Source organism: Callospermophilus lateralis, chromosome 1, assembly GCF_048772815.1.
Source record: "Callospermophilus lateralis isolate mCalLat2 chromosome 1, mCalLat2.hap1, whole genome shotgun sequence".
NCBI lineage: Eukaryota > Metazoa > Chordata > Mammalia > Rodentia > Sciuridae > Callospermophilus > Callospermophilus lateralis.
In genome coordinates, this window is record NC_135305.1 from 139,680,646 (window position 1) to 139,691,722 (window position 11,077).

Below are 11,077 nucleotides of genomic sequence, written 5' to 3' on the forward strand. Positions count from 1 at the left end.
CCAACACTTGCAGGTGTTTTAGCCTCCCTGAGGATGTGTCCTCTCCATTTTACTAGGCATTTACATTTGGAGGAGAAACTTATTTCTGTGAGGCTTAGCTTCCTCAAGGGGGAATTGATGTCACTCTCCCTCAGGGACCTGAGTTCACCAGCCAACCTCCTAGGCACTGATCTGTAAGCTTTCAGCAGGTGCTTCCTCCCAAACCCTTCCACATGGCAAGGCCAGAGCCACAAAGCCTGCCATGGGACCGTTCTTTTAACTGACAATGCAAACCCAAGAAAGTCTGGGATGGTAGTGAGTAGGAACTAGGGTTGCAATGGCTCCTCCCCTTGGAGCAGGGAGGAAGAGGCTGGCTTATCCTACAAAGGCCCCAGGAGCAGTAGCCTCGGGAAGTAGAGTTCTGCCGGTCTGCACCATGTCCTGGGTTCCTGTCCTGCTCATGCTGTTAGTCTACTGCACAGGTGAGGGAACTCCCAGTGTCCAAAGCCTTCTGCTCCTTCTCTTGCTTTGCCCTGCCTCCGTGGGGTAACCCACATGCTTCTGTGTTCCCAGGTTGTGTTCCTCAGCCTGTGCTGCATCAGCCACCATCCATGTCTTCACCTCTTGGAACCACAGTTCGCCTTACCTGCACCCTGAGCAGCAACTATAACATTGGTGTTTATAGCATCTACTGGTACCAACAGAGGCTGGGCAACTCTCCAAGGTTCTTGCTAAGATACTTCTCATACTCAGATCAGCACTGGGGTCCCAATGTCCCCCATCGCTTCTCTGGATCCAAAGATGTGGCCAGGAACCGGGGGTATTTAATCATCTCCAAACTGAAGTCTGAGGATGAGGCAATGTATTTCTGTGCTGTGGGTCCCCAAAGCATGGAGAGGGAAAAGATGGAGAGGGAGAGCAGGGAAGAAAAGGATCCTGCTGCTTCAGGATCCCAGATGCCCCAGGACATGTATACCTGAATTGAAGACGAGGTTTCACTCAGAGAGGCTGGTGTGGGAAGGGGGACGATAGAAGCATGGGGCTGCACAGAGCCCAGGAGATAGGGACTCTTAGCTCCTTCTTGTCTAGCAGTATGGCTGTAAACCTCATTGGAAGCCAGATGACAGAATTAAAGCTGTTTGTGTTTTCAGAAGTTGTTTTGCTGAGTTGGGTCTGATTGCATGATCTCATGGGATGAAACTGACTAACTTAGGGCACAGGTCCCAGGAAAGTTACCAACCACAGTCAAGGCCCCTGTGAGCAGTTTCACCTCAGCCTTTACTCAGGGTTATGGGGGCGGGTTGGGGGGAGGAGAACAAGAGACTGACACAAGTCCCTTGGAGCAGGAACATCCCTGCCGAGGACAGGACCTTCTATTGTCATCTGATTATGCCCAGGAGTTATGAGGTGAACAAGGTTAAGAAAACACTTTTTATTGGGCCCTTGGGGAGGACAATAGGAGCCAAGTGAAAGAGATATAGCAGGCTCCCCACTTTGGTACTGTTATTTAAAAAAATAAATTCAATATCCCGTGTATTCTATAACTGACATAGAATGCATTTTTTACTTTAAAGTATTTGAAGTTTTCTTTTATTAATAACAAAACCGACATACTTATTTTTATTTGTTCTAATTACTTATACATGGCAGTAGAATGTGTTTAGACACATCATACATAAATGGAGTATAACTTCTCATTCTTCTGGTTGTACATGATGTAGAATCATACTGGTCATATAATCATATATGCACATAGGGTAATTATGTCTGATTCATTCTACTATCCTCACTACCCCCATATCTGCTCCTCTCCCTTCACTTCCCTCTGTCTAATCCAAAGTATTTCTATTCTTCCTTAGAAGTATAGATACCCCCCCCGCTTTTTGTGAGTTAGCATTCACATAACAGAGGGAACATTTGGCCTTTGGTTCTTTGGGATTGGCTTATTTTGCTTAGCATGATATTCTCTAGCTTTATCTACTCACTGGCAAAAGCCATAATTTTATTCCCCTTTAAGGCTGAGTAATATTCCATTGTGTGTGTATGTATACATATAAATGTGTGTGTGTGTATATATATATATCACATTTTCTTTATATTCATAGGTTGAAGTACACTTAGGTTCCATAGTTTACCTATTGTGAATTGAGCTGCTATAAACATTGAGAGAATTTTAATATTTATTTATTTTTTAGTTTTCAGCAGACACAACATCTTTGTTTGTATGTGTTGCTGAGGATCGAACCCAGGCCACACACATGCCAGGCAAGCGCGCTACCGCTTGAGCCACATCCCCAGCCCTGTAGCATGCTGATTTAAAATCCTTTGGATATATACTGAAGAGTGGGATACCTGGGTCAAATGGTGGTTTCATTTATAGTTTTTTTTTTTTTTTTTTTTTTTTTTAGGAATCTCCATACTGCTTTCCAGAGTGGTTGCAGCAATTTGCAGTCCCAACAGCAATGAACATACTGATTTTATACATTTAAATTATTTCGAGATTTCATGACAATAATTACCTATATAGTGTGGCCCAGAAATGAAAATATACAAAATATTTTTAGAAACACATGTATTTCTACTGTATCATATAAAGATACATATTTTTATTTATTTTTTTAAAAAGTTGTTGATGGACCTTAATTTTTTTTTCATTTATTTGTATGTGGTGCTGAGAATCGAACCCAGTGCCTCATGCATGCCAGGCAAGCACACTACCACTGAGCCACAACCTCAGCCCCTATATTTATTTTTAAAATAAAGACTTGGAAAATGAAACCAGTTAATCAAATTTTTTACCAAAGTATGACAAGAAACATTTTATGCAAAAAAAAATTGGTGCAGAAATAACACTTTTGTTAACTTTTCTAGTGTCTTAAAAATCATACTAATTCTATAAATTGCTATTTCTAAATATATAATTTTAATTGTTCCCTGCCCATTTCTGTCATGCTTACAATAAAACATAAAAGTGCTCTAAATATAATAAATGAAATTGTTACATTTAAAACTTTTCTTAATATAAGAGATAACATTCACATATCAGAGAAAACATTTAGCTTTTGTTTTTTGAGGGACTGGCTTATTTCACTTAGCATTATAGTCTCTAGTTCTATTTACTGGCAAATGCCATAATTTCATTCTTCTTTATGACTGAGTAATATTCTATTATGTATATATACCATGCCGCAGTCTGGCTAAGCACAAATCACGAGCCACTGAAGCAGGAACAAACTTTATTTTTGAACTGCAAAAAGAAACCTCACACACGTTCCTCAGGAATTCTCCCGAATGCCATGCGGCTCGTCCAGGAATCCCGCAGCTGGAAATATCTCCCCTGGAAAACCCTCCTCCTGCACTTCCCCAACCAATGGGAACTCTCGGGGAATCCCTGGAAATCCCCACGAGAGCTCGAAAGTAGTGCAAGAACTCAAAAGCAGCGGCAGAAGCGGATAGTAATGCCTCGCCTATCAATCAATACTGTTGGCAAAATGCCAGGGGCCAGACAGACTCCACTGGCTCTCAACAATACCACATTTTCTTTATCCATTCATCTGTTGAAGGGCACCTAGGTTGGTCTCATAGATAGATCATATCTTATTTTTCTATTTAACTTTATATTGTACTACTTTACATGGAAGAAGTATCCTCATGACATGATACTTTACATACATTCTTTGATACTCACATCTACATTGATGATAGTTCACAGTCCACTTAAATAAATTTTCTAGTAGATATTAATAAGATCATATGTATAGTTCTACTCTTTTTGAAACTAAAGATATTCAGGTTTTATTATTACTGCCTTGGGAAACACTGAATTTAAATAAAACATGCAAATCACTCATGATACTGGTCATAACATTTGAGCAAAACTTGATGATTCTGCTTCATTTTTTTTGAGTCTCTCTCTCTCTCTCTCTCTCTCTCTCTCTCTCTGTACTGGTGATTGACCCCAGGGTTGCTCTACCACTGAGCCACATCCCCAGACCTTTTTCTTTTTTTTTTTTCTTTTTTTTTCTTTTTAAGAGAGAGTGGGAGAGAGAGAGAGAGTGGGGGAGGGAGAAAGAGAGAGAATTTTTTAATATTTATTTTTTAGATCTCGGTGGACACAACATCTTTGTTTGTATGTGGTGCTGAGGATCGAACCCGGGCCGCACGCATGCCAGGCGAGCGCGCTACCGCTTGAGCCACATCCCCAGCCCCAATTTTTTTCTATTTGAGATAGATTTTTCTTATGTTGCCAAGACTGGCCTTGCCAGACAGGTTTTCCTTACGTTGCCAAACTTGCCATCCTCCTGCCTCACCCTCTGGAGCCACTGGGATTACAGGTGTGTGCCAACATACCCAGCTTGAGTCTACCTTTTTTTTGATACCAAGGATTGAACTTGGAGGCACTTAACCACTGAGCCACATCCCCAGACCTTTGTATTTTTTTTTTTTTTAATTTTGAGTCAGGTTCTCACTAAGTTTCTTAGGGCCTCACTAAATTGCTGGTGCTAGCTTGGAACTTATGATCCTCCCACCTCAGCCTCACAAGCTGCTGGTATTACAGGTGTGTGCCACCAAGCCCAGCAAATCTCTGTTTTTAAATACATTTATTTTACTAAAAAATGAAGAAAAAAGTTCTTTTTTTTTCCAATGAAGCAGAATTATGAGAAGAGAAATAATTATACTTCAAAGCTGGGTATATTTTGTAGAACTTAAAATTCAGTTCTCATTGTTCTTCTGCAATATAATCAAACCCATTTATTTTAACAATATAAACAAAACATTAAGAGTCTTTACAAAATCATGACTATAGGCTTGGAGTATCATTTAGTTGTCAAGTGCAGGCCCAGCGTGTGCAAGGCCCTAGGTTCAATCCTCAGCACCCCGCCCCCCCGCCCAAATTATGATTACAATCAAAAGCTTTAAACAGGAGTGTTGAAATTTGGCTCAGGGATGGAGCTCTTGTCTAGCATCTGTGAGGTGCTGGATTTTGCCCCAGCACTGCAAAAAGAAGAAGGAGGAGGAGGAGAAAGAGGAGGAAGAGGAGGAGGAAGTTTGGAACAGTATGATAAATCTAATGGCAATCTCTTAAACTCCATTTTAAGATAGTTCTGCTTCCAAATAACATTTTAAAATGGTCTCCAACAATCTGATTATAATTAGTCACCATCATTTTAGGCATATTTTTTCAATGTTCAAAAGGCATAATATTTGGCATCAGAAAGTACTTTTGATTTGAAATAAAATCATGTACTAATGTCAGTGGTTCCTGTGACAGGTAAATTTCCTCTTTCAAGTATTAAAGTAGCATTCTGTTTTTATTTTTCTGAGAGTTTATTAAAGAAAAGAAACTACAAACCATAATTTGTTTTTAGTTGAGGTGAAAAAATGGCTTCATAAGTTCATATGTTGTAAAAGCCACTGCTTGAGAGAGAATACACAGAATGAAATTAAGGGATAAATCACAATATAATCCCTTTCAAATTCTGTAGTGTCAACAGACATAGTTCATAGTCTCCCGCATGGTAAGGTGCTTTTCAAATTCTGGTGGAATAGTTCCTAGTTATTATTCTCTGATGAGTTACATCAAATGGGTATGATATTGCCTATGTTGTTGCAACAGCAACACCAGCACAATGTAAGTTAATGCGTTTTCAGCACCATGACTTTAGGATTGTCTGATGAAGGTCTGCTAAGAAGGGTAAAAGCATGGGAAAGCCCAGCACTCTTTAAGATAATCAAAAGTAAAAAATGAAACACCTGCAACAGCCACGTCAATGTTTATGGAAGCACAATTCACAATAGCTAAACTGTGGAGCCAACCTAGATGCCCTTCAGTGGATGAATGAATAAAAAAAAATGTGGCACATATACACAATGGACTTTTACTCAGCAATAAAAGAGAATAAAATCATGGCATTTGCAGGTGAATGGATGGCAGTGGAGAAGATAATGCTAAGCGAAGTTAGCCAATCCCAAAAAACCAAATGCCAAATGTTTCCTCTGATATAAGGAGGCTGACTCATAGTGGGGTAGGGAGGGGGAGCATGGAAGGAATAGAAGAACTCTAGATAGGAAAGAGGGATAGGAGGAAAAGGAAGCGGGCAAGGGGTTAGCAACGATGGTGGAATGTGATAGACATCATCATCCAAAGTACATGTATAAAGACTCCAATTGGGTGACAGCATACTTTATATATAAACAGAGATATGAAAAAAATGTGGTATATATGTATAATAAGAATTGTAGTGCAAAAAAATACAAAAGTTCATGTATAAAGGCATGAATTGGTGGGAACATACTCTATATACAAAGATATGAAAATTGTACTCTATATGTGTAACAAGAATTGTAATGCATAAAAAAGAAGCCATTCCTAATATAGTGGGCAACAGCCTTTGTAAAAATCCAAGGAAAACACCTTTGCATAAATTGTTTTGAATTCATGAATGATTCCTGTGTAGGTGTGTTGCCCTTTCATCTGGAATGCTCAATGTATTCTAACCATGTCAAGAGGGTAAGTATAGATAACTGCTGTCATACCTGTGATGGATCCATCCATTAATCTGTGAACACGACCATAGGGAAAGATTTGAATCATCATTGCACCATTTCCTTTATACAATCCCAGGTGTCCTTCTCTTTGGAGAGCAACACACAATGTAGAAAATACTCTTCCATGATTCGAAGATTTTGGCTTGGAAAATATCAGTACTCTAAATGCCTGTAATCGTGATTGTGAGCTTGTAATAAAAACTTTACTCATTTCAAAGGAACCACTGTTGTTTTTGCACAGCATCTGGCAATACCTCTGGCCAAGAAAGAGCCCAGTTAGTAGAATTTGCAGCAGGCAGTGGGCCCTCCAGCCCCTGCCGCCTGCAGCATGGCGGGAGGGAGAAGGCAGCATGGCGGGAGGGAGATGGCAGGGCTGCTGCCACAGCCATCAGGACAAGGACATCTTGGGAGCCTTGGTTGTCAATGTACAAACCACAGTTCAGAACACAGTGTTGCCTGTAGTGACAGGAAGCTGACCACCATGCTGGGAGTACCAGATCTACCTTGGTACTGCTAACATTTTGGGTTGGACAAATTTTTGCTGAGGGGCTGTCCTGTGTATTGTAAAATGTAAAGTTGCCAGATGCCACTACACACCTGATGTTTCCCCGCACATTTGTAACAACCCAAAATGTCTCCAGACATTGTTAAATGTCCCCACAGTGGAAAAGTTGGACACTTAGGTGAGAAAAACACACTTATTCTTCTGCACAGGGGAGTGGCAGGAGCTAGCAAACATTTTCTGTAAACAGCCAGATACTAACTTTTGGCATTGTGGGTCCTACTGTGTGGTGTGCCACCTGTAAAGCTACTTGAGTGGTCTTTTACTGGGTACTGAGCCATGGGGGACTTAAATCTCCCCTAGGGAACCATCCCAGCATTCCCATGTGTAGACCACCCAAGGCGTGAGATATCTGCCCTCCCTCTACCAATGGGACAGTTCTTTAGCTCTGGAATATTGGGTGTAACCCATTAGGTTTGGACAGCTCACCTCCTGCCTTATTTGGGGAAGAACATTCTGTAGAAAACCTTTGAAGTTCCCTTGTATAAATAAATGGAACGGGGTGGATGGGTGGGGGGCTCAGTCTTCCCACTCCCTTCCCAGTGTGGAAGCTGGACACCTAAGGTTGTAGAACTGTCCAGCCCTTGCTTTTCAAAATTACTTCCTGGGTAGAGTGGTTTCTTCAGGTGTTTTCTTTTCTTAGCTTTAATTTGCAGCCAGTCTGCATCATGCAGAGGAAACCCAAATTCCATCGCTGGCGCCAAAAGTGGGTGAGACTACTGTCTGTTGAAATATTCAGGTTTTCCCCTACAGTAAGAAAGCCTTTACAGACCAAAGGTGAACAAATGGGTATGGCTATGTTCCTATTAAACTTAATTTATAGAAATAATTGGGGCTCTGGCTGGCTGATTCTCTACTCTAGGGAACACTCAAACTCTTGCCTCCATGTTTCCATCAACCCACACTTGGTGGGGCCATCAAGGTCCTTCTTAACTCTTTCTGTATTGATGTCCAAAGAACTCTATGTTTTGCTTATCATCTGCACCACCCCCCCTATTTTTTTTTTTTTTTTGCTTTCATCCTTCATGATCTGAGGTTACATGCCTTGGCAAGAAATCCAGAAAGCAGGGAGTAAGGTTGGGCTTATCCATCATTCTGAAATTCCTGCCCCACCAGCTCAATGGAGAATGAAATCCTGAACTTGGCTCTGGTTGGCCTTAGAGGGTCATTTGAAATCAAGGCCACTACTTCCAATGTTTTATGTAAAGTAAATGATTATAGCACTAATTAATTAATTTAAAGTGCTTAAAATGGGCTTGACTGTCATGGGTACTCAACAAAATAATGCTATCCTTTCCTTATCAGATACTAGACCTGTTTTTCCCTCTTGTCCAATTCTTTCATCTGAGTCATTTCTCACTTTGACCATCATCTGGCTTCCTGTCTATGGCTCTGATGCAGCCTATAACTTTATTCCCTTTCATTATACCTAGATCCAGGCTTGCTTGTACTCCCCTCTCACCCTTGACTGCCTTACATGCTCTAAGGGACATAAGAAAGCCCTATCTGTAATTTCCAATTTTCTAGTGGCTACATAAAAAGAAAAGTATTCAGGACTGGTAGTATGTGCCTGTAGTCCCAACTACTTGAGAGGCTGAGGCAGGAGGATTGCTTGAGTCCAAGAGCTCTGGGCCAATCTGGGCTACATAGTGAGACACCATATATATTTTTTCTTTTTTTAAAAAAAATTTTTCTTTTTAGTTATTCATGATAGTAGATTGTATTTTGACATATATATATACATGGAGTGTAACTTCCCATTCTTGTGGTTGTACATGATGTGAAGTTACACTGGTTGTGTATTCATATAAGAACATAGGAAAGTCATGTCTGATTCATTCTATTGGCTTTCCTATTCCCATCCCCATCCCTTAAAAAAAAGAAGTTAAATAAAAATAAAACAGGTGAAATTCTTTCTTTTTTTTCTTTTCATTTTTTAAAAATATTTATTTCTTAGTTGTAGTTGGACATAATACCTTTGTTTTATTTATTTATTTTTTTATGTGGTGCTGAGGATCAAATCCAGGGCCTTGCATGCACTAGGCCAGTGCTCTACTGCTGAGCCATAATCTCAGCTCCATCTTTTTATTTTTTTTAATATTTTATTTTTTAGTTATAGGTGGACACAATACCTTTATTTTGTTTGTTTATTTTTATATGGTGCTGAGGATAGAACCCAGGGCCTCATGTGTGCTAGGTGAGTGTTCTACCACTCAGCTACAACCTCAGACCCAGGTGAAATGATTTCTAATTATATATTTTATTTAGTATTATTTTGACATACAACCAATATGAAAAGTAGTCATGAGATCATTTAAACTATTTTTTTGAAACCCAGTATGTATGTTACCCTATGGGTCATCTCAACAGCCACATAGAAGTTGTGAAAAGACAGCACAGGTTGAAGGTACAAAACTCATACACGTTATTATGACATCGTCTTGGAAGACTGAATCAGATTTCTGTCCTAAGTTCCATTACTTGTGTACCCCTTCACGGTTAATTTCTCCCATGGTAAGCCAACTGCAATTGATCATGCACCTGCTTCGATTTGCTTACCTGCCTCCAAACATTTGTTCAAACTGTTTACCTGTTGGGAGGACTTCCTGTCCCTGGGCAGTGTCCTCCCAGATGGCTGCTCTAAGGGTTACTCATGGTCTTAACTCTCCCTCCTTGGGCAAGACTTTCCTGACTTCTTTATGCAATTATTAACTTCCTCCAATGGGCAAACAGCTTGTTTTCCTAACTATATTTAGCACTAACCACACAGCTCTAGTTTTATTTAGCAAGGCTTCCTCCTTCACTAGTTTATAAATTCCCAGTGGGTAGGATCTGTTATGCATCTGATAAATACCAGGTGATAAGAGAGTTGAGTAAATGAATTAATGAGTGAATGAATGCATTACTGAGTGAATCCTTGGATTCCAAAGACCCCGACATTCTAGGATCCCACTAGGTGGCTGGGATCATTGTGAGTCTCTAAGATGGGAGAACCAAACCCACATTCTCTTTTACCTTTGTGGCTAGCCAGCCTCTCTCTCTGTTTATATGTCTTCATATCTCTGACTTTGTCTGTTTAGTCTCTTTCACACACATACACACCCCTTCTGATGCTTGGCATATGTATCAGGTGATTATATCCAACAGATAAGAGTGGCATGGAAGGGAAAGAAGGAATTATGGGAAGGGGATGTTTGGGGAACTTTCTGAACCTGAAATAGAGGGGAAAGGTAGTAGAAAGTGTGGAGTTCCCACACTGTCCATTGCTCAATATTGCAAAGACCCCTCTCAACCAGAAACTAACAGAACTTCTGATGATAAAGCACGACAAGACTGTGGGGTGCTAAGAACTATGAACTGTGCACAGAAGTGCTCTTTTCAGCTTCCAAGTTTGACAAAGAAATACAAAACCAAATAAGCTTGGATATAAACGGAAGACAGGGACCTGTATATTCTGACCTGAGGAAGACCCTGAAACTCTTGGTGGAGAGAATTTTAGGAAGGCCCAGGGGTATTGGGGGATGGGGAGTATCAATCAGACTTAGAATGAAATGCAGGGACTCTCCATGGATATAGAAGGCCTCTGTGGTTGTGACATGGTCTGGTAATGTGGGAGAGGGCCATGAAGAGAGAGGGTGGAATCAGGATACAGAGGCCATTAGGAAGAATGATGAAGGCCCTTCCTTAAAACTTCATTTTAAGCTGCATTTTTGTGATGTATGCTCACTGTCCAATCCATTTGATCATTAAGGAATGCAAAATGGGGACATTTTCCTCAAACTGTGGGATGCTGGAAAAAGAAATAAAACTGGATTGGACTCTTGACAAGTGAGTATCACGAAAGAAAAGAGGCAAGCATTTGCAGGTTAAAGGCTGGTTGTGGATCACGGTAGAGTGCTTGCCTAGCACGTGTGAGGCACTGGGTTCGATTTTCAGCACCACATAAAATAAATAAATAAAGTAAAGGTGTTCTGTCCATCTACAACT

At 40.5% G+C, this 11,077-nt stretch overlaps 1 protein-coding gene and 1 pseudogene across 1 annotated transcript; one reads left to right on the forward strand and one right to left on the reverse strand.

Annotated features, from left to right (window-relative positions):
• The first annotated feature begins 404 nt into the window (after positions 1–404).
• On the forward strand, positions 405–959 carry Vpreb1 (V-set pre-B cell surrogate light chain 1). Its single transcript, XM_076855705.1, has 2 exons — positions 405–461; positions 553–959. The coding sequence occupies exons 1-2, from the start codon at positions 416–418 to the stop codon at positions 957–959; spliced, it is 453 nt and encodes a 150-aa protein (XP_076711820.1). The 5' UTR covers positions 405–415.
• A 4,385-nt stretch (positions 960–5,344) lies between these two features.
• LOC143408015 (solute carrier family 25 member 16-like) lies at positions 5,345–6,535 on the reverse strand (annotated as a pseudogene).
• Between the last annotated feature and the right edge of the window lie 4,542 nt (positions 6,536–11,077).

Coding starts and splice junctions, on each gene's coding strand:
- Vpreb1 (XM_076855705.1), top strand. CDS start 416: ATGTCCTGGGTTCCTGTCCTGCTCATGCTGTTAGTCTACTGCACAG. Junction 462..552: donor GCTGTTAGTCTACTGCACAG/GTGAGGGAACTC, acceptor CTGTGTTCCCAG/GTTGTGTTCCTCAGCCTGTG.